General features: G+C 35.3%; 1 protein-coding gene across 3 annotated transcripts in view; it reads right to left on the bottom strand.

The window, feature by feature from the left end:
• Positions 1-23,349, bottom strand: part of MIS18BP1 (MIS18 binding protein 1) — a 70,965-nt gene that overhangs the window by 36,921 nt on the left and 10,695 nt on the right. For all 3 annotated transcript variants that reach the window (XR_006739121.1, XM_045567871.1, XM_045567884.1), the window contains 7 exons: positions 23,238-23,311; positions 21,397-21,527; positions 18,911-18,998; positions 17,771-17,928; positions 14,216-14,364; positions 13,668-13,764; positions 10,896-11,733 (listed from right to left, as the gene is read on the bottom strand). Coding sequence is in view for 2 of the 3 variants with exons in the window: in XM_045567871.1 (XP_045423827.1) it covers positions 10,896-11,733; positions 13,668-13,764; positions 14,216-14,364; positions 17,771-17,928; positions 18,911-18,998; positions 21,397-21,527; positions 23,238-23,311 (1,535 nt within the window). In the remaining variant the exon portion in view is untranslated. The remainder of the gene's footprint in view (positions 1-10,895; positions 11,734-13,667; positions 13,765-14,215; positions 14,365-17,770; positions 17,929-18,910; positions 18,999-21,396; positions 21,528-23,237; positions 23,312-23,349) is intronic.

Here is a 23,349-nt window from a genome sequence, read left to right as displayed (position 1 = left end):
ATATATTTTTATTTCAATTTGGATTCCAACTAGTGGTTTGCTGGTAAAGTTTTAATCAGCTCTGTGGGGCTAAAAGGCCCTGATTTGTAATGTTTTTCAATTTCAGTATGGTAAATACTCCCATTGCAGTTGATTTCAAGCTACCAAGGTGACCTCACTGAATGTATAATTGATAAGAAATGTGCAAAAGTACAGGATTATATAGTATTTCCACTCTATAGATACAATAGAGGTAAAGAACTTTAAGGGCACAGATAATAAAATGTAGTAAAATAATTAGTGTTGAGTTTTGAGTATTACCTTTGTTTTTAATTTATTTAATTGTAAGTTTATAAAATGTAATGATTTTAACAATTTGTAAAATTCCCTAAAATTTAAAAATCAGCTCTTGAGATGAACAGCTACCAGATGACTATCGCTTGTCACTCCTTGTGGAAAAGAACAAATACTTATGGGCAAACATTTGTTAATGAATGCTTTCTTTTGCATAGTTAATCACTGGACAGGTGTTCTAAAGCAGGGAACTAGAAGGATTTGAGGGCCCAAGCTTCCCTATTTGTGTGTGTAGCTAATTTGCAAGTCTATGACTGTTTAAAAGGTCTATTTTTCATAATAAAAATACCGCATAAAACAGCAACTCAAAGTAGAAAAAAAATAATAATGCATTTAATAAGAAATTAGTAATTAATGCATCTTCTCTACATTATCCCAGATAATTTAAAAAGGCAAATTTAAATATGTCACCCCAGTCTTACTTAAATCTTGTTTCATTATTCTTCACATAAAAACCAAAATCCTTATATGATCTACATTTTTCCTTCCCTGACTCTATAGTCTCATCTTGTACTGCTCTCCCCTGAACTTTTGGTATTCCAGTCATCCTGGCCTTCTTTTAGTATTGCTAAATATGCTCTTCCTTTCTACTTTTATGTGTGTTGTTCTATCTAAAATCCACTTATTCTGAATCTTTGGCTTAAATAGTTCTCACTTATCTTTCAGATCTTAGTTCAAGTACCTGCATAAGGTAGGTCAGAATGCCCTGATATATATTCTTACAAACTGCTTATAGTGATTATTTGCCAAATATCTGTCTATCCTATTAGGCTATCAGCATGATGAGGGGTACAAGGCAGTGGGCTGTAACTCAGAATCACTTAAGGACCTTACAACAAAAATGCAAGCAAATGAGTAAGTAAAATTAAGTAATTAGACTCACAGACACTACCTATAAAGATTTCAATTTATTATAGGTCTCAGGTGTCAGTCGATTTGCATTTTTCAAAAGCACCCCAGGTGATTATTTTGTTATGATGTCAGGATTGGAATTGCTCTATGTTGTTTATAAGAAAGAGACACCCCATCTATTCAATTAGGTAGTCAGGTGATGACAAAGGTTTCAGGAAGGAAGTGACATGTGAGATAAAATTTGAAGGATGGATAAAAACTTAAACAGGTGACAATGAAGCAACATCACTGGGAAACAAATGAAGATGAGAAACTATGACACATGGTAAGGGAATGGCAAGTAGTTCATATCCATAGTACCACAGATTTGAAGGTAATGGCTGCAGGTCAGAGCTTTGAAGAAACTAGAAAAGCATAGCCCCAACCCAGGCCTGCCATATTGGAATATTTTCATAGTTTAGCAGCAGTCCCCAACCTTTTTAATACCAGGGATGGGTTTCATGAAGACAATTTTTACATGGACAGGGGTGTCGGTGGTGGGGGGTGGAAAGGCGGAGTTCAGGTGGTGATGCAAACTGTAAATACAGAAGAAGCTTCCCTTGCTGGCCGCTCAACTCCTGCTGTATGCTCCCCACCCACTTCCCAAGTTTCATGGAAGACAAATTTTCCATGGAGCAGGTGGAGGGGCTCTGTGGCCTGGTCCCTAAGAAGCCGTGGACCAGTACCTGGGGGTTGGGTACCACAGGTATAAAATACAGGCATTTTTACATCAATTTTAAAAATTAACATACAGTAAAATTGACTTTTTGGTGTATGGTTCTATGAATCTTTACACATGGATTTATATAATCACTATCACAACTAGGATACAGAATAGTTCTGTTATAATGAAAGAATTCCTCATGCTACTGCTTTGTTGTCCTTTCCCTCACCATTAACACTGGCAATTTCTGATTTAGTTTTTCTCTTTAGTTTTGTCTTTTGCAGAATGTCATATAAATGGAAGCATATGGTACGTAACCCATTGAGTTGGCTTCTCTCACTCAGCATAATGCCTCTGAGATTCATCCAAGTTGTTACATGTATCAGTAGTTCTTCCTTTTTATGGCTTATAGTCCACTAAAAGAATGGACCATAATTTGTTTTATGCAGAAAGTACCATAGAAATTAGGGAGAGTGAGGAACTTGGTAAAGCAACCCCATAAAATTATTTACGAACTCCTAGGCTGTTCTTGCAAATTTTGATATATTTTCATTTTTGTTTAGTTCAGAATATTTTCTACTTTCCCTTGAGACTTCCTCCTTGATCCATGAATTATTTATGTTATTTAATTTTCAATCACTTGGAAAATTTCCTGTTATCTTTTATTGTAATTTAATTCAATTATCATCAGAAAACATCCTTTGTATGATTTCAGTTATTTTAAATTTGTTAAGATATGTTTTATGACCTGGTATATATTCTATTTTGATGAATGATTGACCTATCCTTTGGAAATAATGTATTCTTTTTCTTATTTTGGGTGGAGTGTTCTACAAATGTCAATTAGATATAGTTGATTAATGGTGTTGTTCAGTTCTTCTATGTCCTTGCTAATTTTCTGTTCTATTAATTACCAAGATAGTCTCCAACTATAATTCTAGATTTGACTATCCTTTCAATTGATTCCTTTCCTTTATCAGTTTTTAACTCATGTATTTTGAGGTTTTATTGTTAGCTGCATACACATTCAAGAATGTTATGGCTTCCTAGTGAACTGACCCTTTTATCATTTTGCAATGTTCTTCTTTATTCCTGGTAATTTTCTTCCTCTTGACATCTTCTTCAACAAATATTAATATAGCCACTCTAGCTTTCTTTTGATTTGTGTTTGCATGGTATTTTTCTATTCTTTTACTTTTAACCTACCTGTATCATTGTATTTGAAGTGAGTTTCTTATATACAGCATATAGTTCAATCATGTTTAAATTCATTCTGACAATGCCTTTTAATTGGCATGTTTAGACTATCAATTTCATGTAATTATGTTTACATTTAGGTTAGCCATTTTATTGTTTGTTACTCTTTGCTCCTTTTTAAAAATTCCTCTATTTCTCCATTTCTGCCTTTTTTGGGGTTGATATTTTTTCTTGCAATTTATTATGTTTGAACTTACCTCTCTGTATAGCTTTTTTAGAAGTTGCTCTAGAGATGACATTAAACGTACTTAACTTCAACAGTCTACTTAGAATCAATATTTTACTGCCCTGAGCAGAATATAAAAACCTACTATCATATGTCTCTTTATCCTTCCTCTTTCTGTTGTAGTTATTTTATATACCACATTTACATATATTGAAAACTCTATCATATAATATTTGCTTTCAATCAGTAAACTTTTTAAAGAACTCAAGAGCAGAATAGTCTATTATATTTACCCAGACATTTACCATTTCTTTTGCTATTCTTTCATTCCTGATATTGACTGCCTTTCTATTCTGTCATCTCCATTCTGCTATTGAGTCTATCCAATGATTATTTCATTTTGGTTATCTTATTTTTCAGTTCTAAAATTTCTATTTGGTTCTTCTTTATAAACTTCTATTTCTTGCTGAGACTTTCTAAATTTCCATTCATTTCAAGAATGTTTGTTCTTAGTTCTGGGAGCATTTTTATAGTACCTGCTTCAGAGTCTTGTCAGATAATTCCAACACCTATGTCATCTCAGCAGTGCTATTTATTTTTCACAGTGAGTGGAAATTTTCCTTGTTCTTTGAATGCTGTATAATTTTGGATTGTTTCCTAGGCCATTATGAATATTATTATATAACTCTGGGTATTGTTTATATCCTATGGAGAATGTTAATTTTAGCAGGTCATCAACCTGTTGTAATCTGAGCTATAAGTTCCAACCAGTCTAGTGCGGTGGTTGTTTCAATGTCCGATCCATTTTCAAAGCTTTGCAGTACTGTTAGGATCTATCCTGTGTGGGGAATAATAAGCAGCTAGCCTAGAAACTAGGTATGGTCTACTGCTTAGTTCAATTCTGAAAGTCTTTTGTATGCTGTTTAGGATGAAATCCCCATGTGTACAACTCAGGAGTAAGGAGCCAAGAAGTTTTTCAACACAGCTTAATAGGGCTCTTTCTCTAGCACTCCTGCCCCATGATTTCTGGTTCCCAGGAGTTCCCCTTTTCAGTTCTCTGGCCAGAAAGCTGGGGCTTCAATTATCCTGCTCTACATCAGAGGATAGAAACAGAAAAAAGCAACAGGAGTATGCCTTACTTTCTGAGACAACCATTCCCTTAACTGGAGAGGAAGGGTCTTCTCTCTTCAGAGTTTTAGCTATGTTCAGCCCCAAATAATGCTGTGATTATAGCACCTACAAGACTGCATGGGGACTGAATTAAAGATAAAGGAGAAAGAAAGAAAAACTGGGGGATTTCATCAACTGTTTCTGAGTTTTAGAAGGTCCCTTTTCTACTCCTCAAATCAGACCTGGAGGCTGGAGGGCCTCTCTTTAAACTCTCTAAGTTGTGCCTCAGAGCTGACTTTCCAGACTTCTGATGACCTTGAGTCTACCTTGGGGGACACCAGAGGAAAACACTGGGAACTCACTACTGGTTTAGTGCTACTTAAAATTCCAGTCCTCAGGGATAGGATCAAGATGGCCAACTAGACACAGGTAGTATGTGCCTCCTCAATGGAGAGGAACTAGAATAGTAAGCACATTCTTATGTTTGAACAGATTGTCTAAGAGAGAATGCTAGGATTCACCCAGGAAGCACCAAAAGCGGGTAAGGAGAGGGTTCAGGGAAACTTGCCCAGCTGGGGACTGGCGAAGAGTCAGGAGAAGCTTTTGGGCACAGGGAAATAGTAAGAGAAAAACCCCCAGAGCTCCACACTCTGATAAATTTTTACAATCTTAGCTACAAAAGAATCCCCCAACCCATGCAGATCTCAGGCCAAACATAGGGAGCTGCTTGGAGATTGCACAGAGATGTTGTTCTAAAAAGGGAATCCACATGGAATCTCACAGGCATCTGAGCCTTCAGCAGCTTGAGCTGGGTGCCATCCTGAGAGCCCAGATACTGGAGAACTGTGGGTGCTCCTGCAGCCACTATGTGCCTTCAAGGAGGAAGAGAGGAACTGAGGCATTCCCACCACCCTGTTGCAAGCTGCTGTTGAGACAGACATGGTAGACAGCATTTTCCACAATTTCTTGCCCATGTTGCTTGCCTGGGTGGGCCTCAGCCTTTCTGATTACAGGTCCCATGTGCAATTTTGAGAGTTTGACACTGGGCTGAGCCCTGCCCTCACACTGAGTTTGGGCTGATGTGGCTGCAGCCCCCACCTGGCTGAGGAGGAGCAGTGAAACCAGGCTTTCCAGCATGCATCTTGGATGGTGTCCACCATCCTGCAGCAGGCTGCTGTGGGACTGAGTCTTGAGCAAACTGCACTGTCACTGCAGTTTCCTACCAACACAGCCTGCCTGAGAAGAGCCCCAACCTCTCTGGTGACAGGTCCAAGGTGCCATTCTGGGAGTTTAAAGCTGGGCAGTGACCTGCCCTTGGGTTGAGTTCCAGGTGACAGAGCTCTCTCCCTCTTCCACAGCCCCACTCAGCTGAGGAGACAAAGCAGCCCAAGCTCTACACACAGGTAAGACAACACCCACCGCCCTGCAATGAGCTCCTGTGAGACAGATGTAAGCAGATCACACTCCCTACAGTTTCTTGCCCACGCTGCTAGCCTAAAAGGGGCCCTGCCCTCTTTGATTGTAAGCCCCCAACCAGTGCCATTTTGAAAGTTTAACACACTCTACTCTTCAGCTGAATTCAAGGTGATATGGCTGCAGCTACCATCCACATGGAAGGAACAAGGGAGATCAAGTTCTCCTAAGGACAATACCCATGGCCCTGTTACAGGCAACTGTACAACTGGGGACTAGCCTGCCCAATCCACTGCAGCTACCAGTAACACTAACACAGACTAATTGGGTCCTAGTGGATGGCTCCTCTACTACTACTGCCACCTCCCACATTACACCAGCTGCTCAGAGGCCTGAGAGCCTGCCCTGCCCTCAGCTCCAACTACTAGCTTCTGAGTAAGACACCTGAAGGCCCAAGAATTGTGCCCCTCCATCGTAACCCCCAACCCACCAACACCACTGTCAGTGTAAGCTGCTCTGGGGCCTAAAATCAGCCATACTTAGCCCACTGCTTCCGCCACTGGGGCCCAAAGACTGGCTCAGCTGCTGTATAAGTCCCCTGCAAAACTTCACCACAGCCTCAGTGAATAAATGTACCCCTAAGCCACCAAGGAAATCACAGATACCACTGACTCTGTGTACTGCCTAAGAAATCATACAAAGATCACACTATTGCAGGCACCTAATATCAAAGTCAAAGTGTCCTACTCAACAAATAACATACATACATCTTGAGGAAAAAAATTCTTCCCTTTGAGAGCAATTTCAAAAAATTGGAACAAGCGATTGCTACATCACAGGAGCAGATAACAATGGAAACACACACGAAAAATGAAAAAGGAAATATGACACCACCAAAGGACTGCAACAATTATCCAGCAATGGATTCCAACCAAAAAGAATTCCATGTAATAACAGGTAAAGAATTCCAAATATTGATTCTAAAGAAGCTCAATGAGATGCAAGAGAAATCTGAAAGCCAATACAAAGAAATCAGTAAATCAATTCAGGACATGAAAGAGAAATTTACCAAGGAGGCAGACACCTTTAAAAAAAAAAAAACCAAACAAATTCTGGAGCTGAAAATTCATTGAAGGAAATACAAAACATTTGAAAGCTTCAAGAATAGACTAGATCAAGCAGAGGAAAGAATCTCAGAACTTCTAGACAGATCTTTTGAAATAATTCAGTCAGATAAAAATAAGGAAAAAAGAATAAAAAAGAATGAGCAAAGCCTTCAAGATGTCTAGGACTATATAAAGCGACTAAACTTAGGAATCATCTGTATTCCTGAGGGGGAAGAGAGATCAAAAAGCTTAGAAAACCTATTTAAGGAAATAACTGATGAAAACTTCCCAGGACTAGCAACAGAATTAGACATTCAGATACAGGAAGCCCAATGATATCCAAGCCAATGCACTGCAAAAAGGACTTCACCACAGCATATCATAATCCTAATGACTAAAGGCAAACAGAAAGAAATAACTTTAAAATTAGCAAGAGAAAAGTGTCTATTCACCTATAAAGGAAACCCTATCAGACTAACAGTGGACTTCTCAGCTGAAATCTTACAGGCCAGAAGACAACAGGACAGCATTTTCAAAGTGCTGAATGAAAAAAAACCTGCTAGCCAAGAATTTTATATCCTGTCAGAATAAGCTTCATAAACGAAGGAGAAATAAAGTCTTTCCCAAACACTGAGAGAACTCATTACCACTACCCCAGCCCTATAGGAAATGCTCACAGGCGGCGTAAACATGGAAATGAAAGGTCAATATTCATCATCATAAAAATACACACAAAAATATAAAACTTGAAGATCTAATGAAACAGTCACAAAAAGGCAGAAGAGAAGGGAATTAAATGGCGACAGAAGTTCAGCAAACCAAAAAGACAAGAAGAGAAGAAAAAAAGAATTTATAATTCACCTTACCTATAAAGACACATATAGAGACTGAAAGTAAAGGGGTGCAAAAAGATATCCCATGCAAACAGAAACCAATACCAAGCAGAAATAGCTAAACTTACATCAGATAAAACAGACTTCAAAACCAAAAACAGTAAAAAGATTAAGAAGTTCATTATATAATGATAAAAGGATCAATTCAGCAAGAGAATATAATGATCCTAAATATACATGAATCTAAAATTAGAGAATCCAGATTCAAAAAAACATATATTAGTAGACCTAAAAAGACAGAGAGAGAGAGAGAGAGCGCAACACAATAGTGGGGGACTTCAACACCCCACTCACAGCACTAGACAGGTCACTGAGACAGAAAATCAATAACAAAAAAACCCTACTGGACTTAAACTGGACTTCAGACCAAATAGACTTAAACAGACATTTTCAGAACATCCTACCCAACAACTACAGAATATACATTCTTTTCATCTGCACATGGAACATTCTCCAAGACAGACCATATTTTAGGTCACAAAACAAGTCTTAACAAACTTAAAAAAATCAAAATCATATCATGTTATCTTTTCAGATCACAGTGGAATAAAACTAGAAATCAATATTAAGAGGAACTTCAGAAACTATAAAAATACATGGAAATTAAGCAACATGCTCCTAAATGATGACTGAGTCAAGGAAGAAATAAAAATGGACATTAAAAAAAATTTTTAAATGAATGAAAATAAAAACACAACACACCAAAACCAGTGGGATACAGCAAAAACAGTGCTCGAAGCAAAGTTTATAGCATTAAATGCCAACATCAAAAAAGTAGAAAGATTACAAATTAACCTAACATCACACCTCAAATAACTAGAAAAACAACAAACCATACCCAGGGTTAGCAGAATAAAAGAACTAACAAGATTATTCACTGTAGTTGGCTCCAAAACCTAAAGAAAAAAAAAAAAACAAGATCAGAGCATAAATAAATGGACACCAAAAAAAAAAAATACAAAGGATCAATGAAACACAAAGTTGGTTCTTCGAACAGATAAACAAAACTGACAAACCTCTAGCAAGGCTAACCAAGAAAAGATCCAAATAAACACAATCAGAAATGCAAAAGGAGACATTACAACTAATACCACAGAAATATAAAAGATCATCAGAGACTATTATAAACAACTATACAGTCACAAACTAAAAAACCTGGAGGAAATGGATGAACTCCTGAACACATATAACCTTCCAAGATAGAACCAGGAAGAATTAGAACTCCTGAATAGATCAATGAGTAGTGAGATTGAATCAGTAATAAAAAAAATCTCCCCCCTAAAAAAGATCAGGACCAGATAGAGTCACAGCTAAATTCTACCAGACATACAAAGAAGAACTAGTGCTGACCCTACTGAAACTGCTGCAAAAGATCCAGGAGGGAATCCTCCCTAATTCATTCTATGAAGCCAGTGACACTCTAATATCAAAGCCAAGAAAGGATGCAACAAAAAAGAAAACTACAGACCAATGTCTCTGATGAACATAGACACAAAAATCCTCAACAAAATAACTACCAAACCAAATCCGACAGCACATCAAAAGGATAATTCACTGGTCCACTCCTCTCCCTCCTTTAAATACTTTACTCAGAGCTCAGGATTATGTCCTTATTCTTTTCACTCCATTTCCTTATGTGTTCTCAAATTTAAATTTATTTTCATGCTTACTGAAGTTATATCATAGCCTAGACCTCTCCTGAACTCCAGAGTGTATTTGTACCTACTTCTTAACAGACAATCTAAATAGAACATGTCTAGAAAGAAACTCAATTCCCAATCCCAACCTATTCCTTCCTCTAATACTTCCCACACCACCATCTACCAAGTTATTTAGTTCAAGTGCCAAATAACTTATAGAATTTGTATTTGATACTGTCCAAATATTGCTAGATTTAATCTAATTTTCTCCATTTTTACAGCTCCCAAATCAATGGAGAACAGAATGGACTACTCTAGCAACCTGCAATTAGTGCCTTGTCTACTTCCCCAAACAAATCTTCTCAAACTGTATCATGTTATCCCTAAATGTATTTTTATTACACCTAAAAAATATTACAAAACCACAAAACCCACTGAACTCCTAATCATTACCTAAAAGGTTGTGTGTGATATGATCACAGCCTATCTCTGCTCTCATCTCAAGCCATTCCCCTACAACTCATTATGCCCTAATATCAGTAATCTTATTTTAATTGCTCCTACATCAACATTTTTCTAGCCTTAGGACCTTTATTTAGGTTGTTCCCTATTCCTGGAATGCTGTTTCTCTAGTTCTTTGACACCATCTTCTCCTGTGACCTCCATTTAAGTGTCATCAACCAAAAGAGAGTTTCCCTGACCACACTACCTATATAGTTCTCCATATCAGTCTTGTATTTGCTTCCTTCATAGAACTTACCACAATTTGTTAGCTATTTTTAATTATTGGTTTACTTTTGTATTATCTGTCTTCTCTACTAAACTGCTCCTTGAGGAAAAGGTCCTTGTCTATTTTGTTTATTTCTGTATTTCTAAACATTTCAAATTGACTAGCATATAGGAGGCACCTAACAAATAAATGTTGAATGAATGAACAAAAGGGCAGGTTCTTACTGAACTTTACTTCAATTTCTGTACTATGAAACCTTGGACGAATCACCTAATTTGAGACTCTATTTTCTACCCTGTAAATGAGGGAGAAAAGACTATATTAAATAATCTATAAGTTTAAGTTTAGTTTTAAGTTTTTATAATAATAAGTTATAAAATATTTCTTACAATGTGAAGCTAAGTAAGACAGCAGCATTTGGCTACCTTGAAATATTAAATGGGAATGAAAACAAGGTCACTTTTACTTTCCTCAAACGCAGGCTTTAGAGATGGCCACAAAATACCATTATTAGTTATTTATATTTTCCCTCCATTCCCTGTACAAATTGTAATTTCTCCCTATTTTTTTAAATGACATCTTTTACATTAATTGTTAGAAGTCATTAAATCAGCCCCTTATTGCTGTTTTTATGTCTTCAACTATTTTATGGCTGCTCTGGAGATATTTCAAAGTCAAATCTAACTACTTACCAATGAAGTTTCTGTAATTCCTTCTCATTCCATTCCTCATCCTGAATTAAACCAGGTAAACACTCGGAGGATTGCCTATTAGTCTTATCAGATCCCATTGCCTCAATAATTGGAAATGCATTCCTAACACCAGATTTCTGAAGAGTTTCTTTAGCAGAACATCTAGCTTTCTTTTGTTTGATGTAAAATTCATGTTCACTTTCTTCAGTTTCAGATTCTGAAAGCATTGGGATATTCCTTGAAGTATTTCTTATGCTTTTTCTTAGGTGAATTTCTGTTTCTTTGGTATTTCTTGTTTTCTTAACAACTGCAGCTTTCCTTCTAATTTCCTTTTCTGTTTCACTCTCTTCACTTGACAAATCTGATGAGGACTGATGCTTATAAAATGGCATAGCTACTTGATTTTCAATTGTCTTCAATTTTGGTAGCAACCTAGTATTTTTCTTAAAGTCAGAGGTGACCATTTGTTCCTTTTTAGAGCTGGGTATTTTTATTTTCTGGTCAATAGTGAGGAAATCAAGTTCACTGTAATCTTCCTTGCTGTTACGTTTATGACCTACACTATACTCTAACGTATTTTCAAAAGTCCCTGAGGATTTACTAATGGGGTTTTCTTTTCGATGCTTTGGCAATGCAAAATCTGTTACTGCTTTAATTGAGCCAGCAGACAGATTATACTTCATGCATCTTTCCTCTATCAGTTTTCTAGATTTAAGTGGTGTTATTAAAATATAGGCTTCTTTCTGATTGACAGCCATGTATTTTCTTTCTTCATCTGTGAAAAACTGTTCTCTTGTGGTTAGAATATCAATGGATACATCCAATTCTTCAGTTCTCTCTTTGTAATTTCATAAGACAAAACCAAAAACCAAAATCTCAAATTAGCTATAAACAAATTTAAGCATAGGCAAAATACTTTCACAAATATAATACTTTTTTTCCACAAGCTCCACTGTATACCCTACTGTCATATTGATCTTCCTAAAACACAGGTCTACTCAGATCACTGCCCTTCTGCCGGTAAACATATATTATTGTTTATATAAACCTGTCAGTGACTTCTCACAGTCTTCTGGTATACATATCAGCTCTACTGCCTGGCCTTTGATATAGTTCCAGTCTCTCACTGTTCTAAAATCTAATATTGATGTTTCTCAAATTTTCTTGGTTCTCAACTTACATTAGTGCTGTTCATTCTGCTTGGAAAGTTTCCTTCACTCATTGACAAAACAAATCACAACCTGCTTCAATTTTATTCTCTAACTCACCTAGTCCACAAACTTGGTACTGATTCCCTCAACAGAATGAAAGCTTGCCTTCTTTAAAGCTTTCAGAATACTTTTAAATAACGCCATGTTTCACAGTATGTCCTGCATTATAATTGCACACTTACTGTTCAGTTAGACTAGAAAAAAGTCATTAATAGTAAGAACTTTGTCTTTATGGTTTGAATGTTTTTGTTGCAGTTAGTACAGAGTCTTTCACATATATGAGATGATAAATAAATATTTGTTAAATCAACTCTCTGGAGGTAAAATATTTAGGAGACATAATAAAACAGTAGGGTCATGGGAAAATATGCAAAACAGAACAACTTGAGAATCTTTATCATACCTTGTCACTAGGTAAAGAAAGCAAATTAAAACAGGCACAATTCGCTAATTTGAAACTTAAGTAACCAGAAGCCAAACTAACTGAAACTCTAAATTATCCAACTGTAATTTATAAATATATATAAATTGTAAATCATCCCACCAATCATCACAGAGAAATACTGCAACAACCTACACATACTATGTGCAATTGTTTACAAGATGAACAACACAAAGAAAGAACGATGGATACTGAATGCAATTCATGGAGAAGTGGTACTAATCAAAAGCAACCTAGAAAGTTTCTGTAAGATTTTTCACTAGCATCATATATCTTCGAATTAGGAAGAAAGTATCTTCTAATTCCTCATATAAATCCAATTCAGAAGTTCAATTGGGAATTTTAAAATTGCGAACATTCTAATTTTGAACAAAAGATTTCTATTTGGAATATTTTTGTTAATTTTATTAAAGAATTTAAATAAAGATTCAGCCTTTCTTAGATTCTTTAACCTAACTCATGTGAATTCGGTAAGCTAAGCAATATTGCTTTCCTCTCCACTTCCTTGAAATCATAAATTTTCTTCATTTTTACTTTTCTTTTATAAGAAAAAATAAAATAGTAAAAATGTTATTAAACTGATGGGTCTAACTCAACATGAAATTTTAATGTTTAGAGAAAAGGCTCTTTAAATTTTGGTATGCAGGATTTCTTTCTTTCTTTTTTTTTACATTCCAGAGGGGGTGGAACTGGTCACTCTCCACAAGTGGAGAAAGACTGGTATGCAGGATTTCAATTAAATCACTCTGAAAATACACACTTATATAAAACTAAATTATGATATTAAATTCATAAGAGGATCCAGTTTTTAAATATTCCTACAAGCATATTTCAAATGATATATAATTTTGTGATCTACAAAACTATTTGTAGATCACAAAATTATTTAGTGCCGATATTAAAGGAGGCAAACCTGTAAGTATATATGATATTTAATGTAATGGATTATTTTATTATGCAAATCGTTTCATGTAAAAATAATAAAATGAAACATTTAAAACCATTAAAATAGTTTACTGTTTTAGATTAGGAAATTTACAAGATCACTTTTATATAAAAAACATTTCAAATAGTAGCTTTCTAGATTACATGATTATGAAACCATCAAAGATATATTACCTTGTTTCTGACTCTGAATTATCCTTTCATTTGTTCTTTCACAATTTTTTAGTTTCTTTGAAGACAAATTTTTAAATTCTTTTTTTCCAATTAATTCCTTCAAATAAAAAAGATAACATGCTTTTATTTTAACAACTACTACCTAAACATGATTTAAGCATTTCACAATATGCATCAAGCATACAAACTTCGAGGTACTCATAGTTCTACAAATTTCCTAAGTGGAAGCTCAGAAACTCATTTGCCAGAACTTGAGCTTTAGAAGTACCACCTGGGCATCATCATCCTATATTTTCCCTTTATTAATTAAATTCTTTGTGGATTTTCAAGTTCTTTTCTATATAATTTAACCTTTATTCTAAAAGCTACTAGAATTTTTGTTGCCTTCATTTTTTCAATGAGAGACTGGGAAAATTAATATCAAGACATTTACTTACGGTCCCAAAGTTAATGGAAAGCTGATACCTAACAAACAGAATGCCTATCTTCTGATATGGTCCCTAACCTTTTCAGTGGTACATCACCCCTCAAAACATCAAACAGTGTACCTGATTAGATAAGTCATATCCTCCATTTTGAACAGTTTTATACATTTGGTTATCTGGGAGTCTTAATGGTGGTTTATTTTGGCAATTAGTACGGCAACCGTTTAATTCCATAGCTTCTGGCAACCCACTGTGCCTACTATTCCTCTGTTCTGTAAGTACAAAGATGGAGAATTCAATAAATGATTACAAAAAGTTTGCTGCTTTTCCACATTAAAGAATTAACTTTGAAAAGATATAATGTCACAAATATTTGTTATAATTTGACTATGATGTAAAGCAATTTTATTTGTATAGAATCATTCTGTATAGGGCCATGTTTTGTTTGAATCAATTTGGTTTTCTTCAAAAAAAAATAAAGAAAAGTTAGACAGTCATATTATTCATAACTATCTGTTTTGGATCTCCTTTGTCATATCTAAAGACAAAATTGTAAGGTTAATCCATTTTGTAAATACAAATTCCTGTTCATCTTAACAGCACATCAACTAAACAGAAAGCTAGTAACTGTTTCTCTTATAGTTCTTCATGTATGTAGAATTATGTTTCAATTAGCTTATGTACTCTAATGTGTAACTAAACCCATGCTAATTAAAATTTTGAGCAAAACTAAATCATACAGTATATAATTATGGTAAATAAATGTTTATTAAACTGAAATTCTAGAAAAGTTAAAAAGACTCATAAAAAGTATAAAAATATTTTTGTTATTCTTCCAGAGCTGTATTTTAAAAGGCACATGAATGGTCCCTGCTCTTGAGAATATTACTATATAGTGAAGGAAGCTGGAATCGTATAGACCATGTGTAATATACTCTGGTAAGTATAATAATCAGAGATAAAGTACTTTAAGAGCAATACAATGACGTACAGGTTATAGAATATAATATGCAAAACTACCTTTTAGGTAAATCATTAAAACACAAAAATAAAATCACATCATTGTAAATTATCATGGGTTGGCCCCTTTACATAACCTTAGTTATTTAATGTTAGACGTAATTTTATTTTAGTTGCTTTTTTCACAAAAAATGTAATGAAAATGAGAATAAAAACAATCAGTACCAACCACCACTCCAAATAACTTTTGTGATATACAGATATTGTCTAGTAGTTTTTTTTTTTTTTTCCCTCAAAGACCCTGAGGTATATCCTTCAGAATTGTCTGTTTAAAACTGAGATCTAGGCCGGCGTGGTGGCTCACGCCTGTAATCCTAGCACTCTGGGAGGCCGAGGCGGGTGGATCGCTCGAGGTCAGGAGTTGGAGACCAGCCTGAGCAAGAGTGAGACCCCGTCTCTACTAAAAATAGAAATAAATTATCTGGCCAACTAAAAATATACATACAAAAAATTAGCCGGGCATGGTGGCGCATTCCTGTAGTCCCAGCTACTCGGGAGGCTGAAGCAGTAGGATCGCTTAAGCCCAGGAGTTTGAGGTTGCTGTGAGCTAGGCTGATGCCATGGCACTCACTCTAGCCCGGGCAACAGAGCAAGACTCTGTCTCAAAAAAAAAAACAAAAAAACACAAAACTGAGATCTAATGCATCACACATGAAAATACTGTAATATCTGCCCCTAAACTGAGATACCTGAGGTGGGGGGCATCATGTCTTATTATTCTCTAAGTTCCTAACACTTAACATAGATCAAGCTTTAGAGAAGGTGCTTTAAAAACGTTTGTTGAGTGATTTTCCAATGGACACAGCTGGCATGTAAAATAGTTTACCAAACTTTAGTCTTACCCCACTTGCCACTTGTTTTCTGAAACACTTTACCAATAATATTCACAATTCATCTCAAATTCCTAAAAAGTGATGGCTCTAAGCGAAAAGAGGGGAAGGGAAGACACAAGATCTAAGACTAAAGAAGACTAACAAATGTTTTAAAAGTGACATATAATTTCAGGGATTTTTTTTTAAATTTAGGAGTTAAAAAAAAGGAGATAGCAGGTGCTGCAGCCCCAGGACCTCAGAATACTAAAGAAGGTCTAGCAATGACAGTAAGTAAAATGCCTTATTTGGGGGAAACAGGATGACTTTTGATCAAATGAGGAAGGGTTGAGAAGGAAGGAACTGGAGCACTGGTAAGTGCAGATGATTGGGCAAACAGTCACCTATATATTTACTTTATTCCTTTCTCTCCATTAGAAATGATAAGCTAAGTTTCAAGGGTAGGGGGAAGTTCAAATGATGAGAGGGGAGTGGTTAGAGTGGGATACAAGTACTTTTTTTTTTTTTTTTTTTGTTTAAAGGGACATGGTCTTGCTCTGTTGCCGAGGCTAGAGTGCAGTAGTGAGTTCAGAGATTATAGCTCATCATAAGCTTAAACTTCTGGGCTCAAGGGATCCTCCTGCCTCAGTCTCTAGAGTAGCGAGGACTACAGGTGTGCGCCACCACACTTAGCTAAATTTTTTAATTTTTTATATAGATGAGGCCTTGCTATGTTGCTCATGCTGGTTTCAAGACTCCTAGCCTCAAGCAATCTTCCTGCCTCGGTCTCCCAAGTGCTGAAATTATAGGTATGAGCCACTGTGCCCAGCCAAGGTACATTTGCATCTGGTATGGTGTCATGTTTTGGCAGAAGCAATCCTGAACTTTTTCAAGTTTTATAAAGGTCTTAGTTATAAAATCAAGGTAAAATTGGCAGAAATGTATACAACAGATTTTAGTAACTTTTACTCACCTATATTATTTAGAAACGGCTATAAGTTAATGTTCATACATTTTTTCAGGGACATTCATACATTTTTCACACACGTGAGGCAGATTATAGTGTTGGCAAAGAGCTGACAAAGAACAGTTCTGCCAGCTACCTTTATAGCAACGGTCATTCAAGAAAATATGACATTTCCTCTATGAAAGACAACTGGTTTTGTCTATTAGCAGGAATGATATTTAGTACAAAAATATATTAGTCTTTTTTTTTTTTTGAGACAGAGTCTCACTCTGTTGCCTGGGCTAGAGTGCCATGGCGTCAGCCTAGCTCACAGCAACCTCAAACTCCTGGGCTCAAGCGATCCTCCTGCCTCAGCCTCCCAAGTAGCTGGGACTACAGGCATGTGCCACCATGCCCAGCTAATTTTTTCTATATATATATTTTTAGTTGTCTATATAATTTCTTTCTATTTTTTTTAGTAAAGACGGGGTCTTGCTTTTGCTCAGGCTGGTCTCAAACTCCTGAGCTCAAAGGATCCACCCGCCTCGGCCTCCCAGAGTGCTAGGATTACAGGCACGTACATGAGTCTTTACTATAGGTTTGGGTTAGGCTGGTAGACTAAATACGTTGGGTCTAGGAAAATGAAAGAATGATCATATTCCATTGATATGTTTATCAGTGTTCTTTGGTATTCTGATTAATTAAAAGGTGATAGATGTTTAATGAAGTAAGCTGAATGTTGACCATGAAGCAGTCTGCACTACAGTTACTTCCCATTTAATAGGGAAAAAGCTTGAATTTTAGGGTAGTATAAGAACACAATACTATGTATATTATAAACAATAATATAAAACTCATGTAAGAATTTGCCACTGTCTCAATAGAAGTGAAGATCAAACGTACCGCAGTTATCATAATCGAGGTCATAAGTGGTGCTGGCCCTTTGGAGAACATCTGTTTGGTTTTTTCCTGCATCATTTTTCTTTGATTTTTGTATGTGAGGGACAAATCTTCCAGTTTTCTGTTTTGGTCTGGCCTTTTCTCTGTTCTTTTCACCAGCTCTAAAAACAATTAAAACTCTCTAATATTGGTTCTCAAAAAACAAAAAAACCCACCAATAAACAAACAAAAGCTCCTCAAGTAAAATTCTTTCTGCCTCAGCAAAGAGTACTTTAATGTTACATTTTTAATCCTTAATTTCTTCCACCGCCTCCCCCACACAGAATCTTAAGCATAATGTCTTAAGTTAAAGGACTCAAACATAACCTTCTAACTGCTTCCTACTCCATGCTCTTATAATTCCTACTTAACCTACTATTATAAGAAAACTAGGACAACTGCCAGTTGCCTATTTTTGTAAATGAAGTTTTTTGAAACATAGCCATGCTCATTTACATTCTATCTATGGCTGCTTTTCTGCTACAAAGGCAGAGTTGAAGAGTTACATAGAAGCAACATGCCTACAAGAATACCTCCTGTCAGTCCTTTTGCAGAAAAAAATTGGCAGCCCTTGTTATAACTTATTATTAATACATTGTACTGTGATTAATTTTAAGCTCTGTATCCCCTATAAGCTCCTTAGAGGCAAGAATTAATCGAATTCTTCTTTGTTTTCCCAGAATTAACCATAGTGTCTATTAAGTAGTTGACACTAAGTAACCACTGAGAGAACAAATGGAAAAGAAAGAAAAAGGACCAAAAACTTCAGACTCATATTTAATAGCTACATGCCTTTTGAAGGGTAGGCATGAGATGACTTCTTGAAATATGTCAAAAGTGTTACTTTCCTTTTAGATATACTCATAGTAACAGAATTCTAGTGAAGTGTTTTTGCTTCTAAAACTCTTCTAATATCAAAGAGGGCTTCAAAACTGGCATTCTGAAAACAAAACAAACAAACAAACAAAAAACCCAAAAAACTAAAACCATGTTACATTCGCTACATGAGTATATACAACTTAATACCTAAAATATGTTCATTTTATTAAATGTAAATTATATCTCAATAAAGTTGACTCTTGAAACTGTAAAACAACACTTTACCTTAATTGTTCTAGAAAATTATCAATGTGCTCTTTCCAATTTTCTGGAAATCCAAACATAAATTTTCTTATGAGATAATATGGATATCCTATTTAAGGATAAACAAAAAATTATTTAAAAGCCTAGAATTTTAAAGAGATAATAATTCATTAAGTCATTCAAGAAATATGTACTTATTTGTTTACTATGTGCCAGGTACTGTTACAGATACTCAGGATTCAGCCATTAACAAAGCAGACAAACACCCCTGCCCTCATGGAACTTGCCTTCTAATGTGACAGAGAAAGCTAACCAATAAGTAAAATATCTTATTTGTTACATAGTTATGCAGGGAAAATGGATAGAGATACCAGTGTGTTCATGAGAGAGTAGAGGGGTGAACAGCAATTTAAAAAGGACAGCCAGGGAAGTCCTCGTTGAAATAGCAACATTTGAGCAAAGTCCTGAAGGACATGAGGGAGTGAGCCATGTAGCAATAGGGGGTTAGAATATTGGAAGCACAGGAAATAGAAGGTGAAAGGCTACAAATCAAGAGTATATTTGGTCTGTCTGTGAAACAATAAGGAGATTAGTGCAGTTGAAGTGGGATGAGGAGGAGTTAGTACTAGGAGGCTACTCAGATCTGTCAAAGGCAGTGGGGAGCATGGAAAATTATAATATAAAGCCTTGGGGTCATTTTATGGATCTGGCTATTTACTTTGGGCAAGATGGAAAGCCATGGAAAGATTTCAAGAAGAGGAGCTGAGGATTAGTTGAGGAGAAGAGGAGTATATAGAAGAGGATTTCAAGAAGATCTGACTTACTTTAATAGGATCATAGAAGCGGTTATTTTGAAGAGAGTTTGTGGAAGAGCAAGAGAAGAAAGAATAAGACCAGTTAGGAGGTTGCTGTAACCATCCAGACAAAAGACGAGGGTAGTCTGGATGCAGTGATGCAGCAGAGGTCTAGGTTTTAGATATATTTTGGAGATATACCAATGGGATGTACTGACACACTAGATGTGGGTGTGAGAGAAAGTGAGGATTTAAGGATGCCTTCCAGAATTTTGGTCAGAGCCACTGGATGCTTGGAAAGATGGGGAAAACTACAGGCTAAGCAAATTTAAGGGAGAAGATCAGGTTTTAGACATATCAAGTTTGAGATGCCTATAGACATTCTAGTGGAGACGTCATATGGGCACATGGAAAATGAGTTGGGTTCTTAAGAAAGAGGTCTTGGTTTGGGTATAAAATTGACATTTTGTCATTATAGAGATGATATTTAAAGACTAAAAGACATAAGCACAGCACTGAGTATAGAAAGAGCCCCAAGCTACCCCATTATTTAGAGGCAAAAAAAAAAAGAAATACACAAAGAAACTAAGAAGAAACAGGCTAGACAGTGAGGCAGCATGAAAATTGGAATATAGTATTTGAAAGCCAAATAAAATACTTCAGGGAGGTAAGTGTGATTAACTCTGTTAAGTATATACTGTATTTAGCAATGTGGAAGCCATTGGTGGCTTTAATATGGGTTGTTTTGGTTAAGAATTGTGGGTTAAGGCATGATTAAAGAGAGTTCAAGAAAAATTGGCAAAGAATTTAAGAGAAATTAGATATGCAATAGTATTAACAAGTATAGAAAAATAACCCGACTTGTTTTGTTGTAAATGAGAACAATAGTGGCTGAAACGAGAAGTGTGGTTAAAAGAGGGGTTTCTTTTAAAACAGCAGAAGGGAGAATTACTGGAATGATGTCCTTGAGTAAAAGAGGGAAAATGCGACCTAGTATATAAATGGAGAGGCTGACATAGACAGGAACATGGATAGTTCATCCATAATAAAAGCAGGCACAGATGTAAGTAGGTAAGTAGATGTGGTAGAGAAACTCTTCTGATGTTCCTATCGCTCAGGTGCATCCCTCTTTCCCCTACTCTCCCATTTCAGAGGGTAAGGGATGAGGTATTGGAGATTTCCAAAAATATGGAATAATCATCAGGGAGGATAAGAGAATGAATGGTTAACAGAATAAGGTAGGATGCCAAGCAGTAGCAAGGGACCACTAAGGGACTATAATTTGTTGATAGTAATCATAAAAATTAAATTAGACTACTTGGGTATGTTTTTTTCCAGCTATATTCAGCTCTGTGCAAGGCATAGGTAGAAAATTAGATTATACCAGGAGTGGGATTATGCCAGGTTCAACAAAGAGAGGAACCAGGGGATTAAATTATATCCTTATAAAACAATTCCTTATAAATAAAGAATATTTAACTTGAATTTTTTTAAATCACTGAACTTATTTAAATTGTCAATAAGTGATTAAATCAGAAAAAAGCAATTCTATGCAAGTTTTACATAATGTGATCAATTGTTTTAATTTTTAGGTTTGATTTATTCCTAATTTTAAATACCTAATTAAACAGTATAAAATGTACATTCCTGTTAGAAACATGGTTAATTGCTTCACTTATAAAAATAATTTATCAATTAATGACAGTCATTTACCTGCTTCTTTCATGGAAATCTGGTCTATCATTCCTTTTAGTATATAAATGTTGCCTGTTATAGTCCTAACTTTGTTGTGCTTAATCCGCTCTATGATTATATTACTGTGCCAATATATGTTAGTGATGTCTCTAGGCAAAAAACAAAAACAAAACAAAACCAAAAAAACTTCAATAATGCTGAAATATTCACATTTTACCAGTAATCACAATGTACATGTATATACAAAGTTATAACAGAAAGTAATAATTTTGCATTCTAGCTACAGCAACACTAACAATATTATTAATCTAATTACAAAACATCTGGGGACCAAACAATGCAGCAGAACTCAACTGCTTGGCTAATGTGATTCTCCTATATGCTAAGAAACTGTACTGTGGCCAAACCATGTCCCTACTGTAAAATATATTCTTAGCAAGGAAGAAGACCCCTTCTCTAAATACCTGGTGCTGGCAATACTTGCAACTTCAGCTTACCTGATGCTAAGCTTCCAAAAAATGATTTCCCTATCTCTCTCCCTCAGGGTCTGTACTATATTAGCCTTTGTATAGAAATGTAGATTAGAACCATCTAATCTTGTGGTTTTTTACCCTTACTACACAGAAAAATGTGTTTACTTTTCATTTTGGAAAGTACCAAAAAGAGGTACCAGTTGGGAAAAAACAAACTATAGTATCAAATCACTGGCCCATAAATCTATTCTTCATATTTCTTTAAATGAAGCTAAGAATAAATATAAAATAGAAAGAACAAAATATGAAGATGTATTAGATAAATGTGGAACATGCTCCCATTCATCAGATAACTATTAATAAATATACTAATTACAAGTATAATAAATAAGGAACTTAAGTTTCTTTAATTTGGTCAAATAGGATTAAACTCATACATTATACCTTAACACGATATCACTTCTCTTCCATTCTTTTTTGCTTTTTTTATTAAATGATAAAACATTAAATAATAACAAACATTTAAATAACACTCTAAAAGCACTGTTCTCTAGTTTCACATTTAATCCTCAACTAGCAAGCTATGCAATAAAATTATCCACATTGTACAGATGAAGAAACTGAGACTGAAAGAGGTAGTAATGGGATTCCAACAAAGGCAGTCTAGTCTGCATCTTATACATTAAGGAAATGGGCTCAAGGCAGACAGATATATAGTGGACAACATAAATTTTATATACTCAACTTATAAACTTCTATATAAGTACCTTAAATAGTTATATCTTAGATTGTTTTGTTATAACCTTTTATTACAAATTTTTTTTAGCACTAAGAAACTGGTCTTGAAGGATGGGAAATTGTGCTAATAGAGTAGCAGAATTAGGCAAAGCCCACTTACCTAATGATGCTCTCGCTTTAGGGAGAACCAGAAAGTGCCAATGATTACTTAATATGTAGCTGTATGGCAAAGTTTTAAATAATTTTGATTCCTTTTCTGGATCAGTAATTTATATCTGGTTGTCCCAATTTAGATGTGAAAATCTGAACTGAAATGCAGGTAGTGAATATTAACTGATACAATTAAGCAGATAATACCAGTCCACTGAGCACCGATTAGCACCTTAGAAAAAAAATAATGCACTATACCAATTTGAGCTGTCATTGTTTTAAAAATAACTTGAGTAAATAGGCAAAAACAAGAAAGCTGGTAACAATCAACATGGTTAGGACCTGCATCGTCATTTTATGTTTTTGCCTTCAATTCCTAACCTCGTTAGAAAATCTTTGTTTTGTAGGAAGATGCTATTTCTCATGCATCGCCTTTTAAGCTTACACACAACTATCCTCTTAAATTTTATTAAAAGAATATTGAAATGTTATACTCACATCAATTTTCCTTCTACACATACAGCTGTATTATCATTGATGACTTTAATTATCCATTCCTGTAGCTGGACTACCTAATCAAGCATAAAGCAAAGAACATACTTCCTGTATT

This window comes from Lemur catta, chromosome 1 (genome assembly GCF_020740605.2).
Source record: "Lemur catta isolate mLemCat1 chromosome 1, mLemCat1.pri, whole genome shotgun sequence".
Taxonomy (NCBI): domain Eukaryota; kingdom Metazoa; phylum Chordata; class Mammalia; order Primates; family Lemuridae; genus Lemur; species Lemur catta.
Note: the sequence above shows the minus strand (reverse complement) of the source record. Positions and strands in the feature narration are given on the sequence as shown.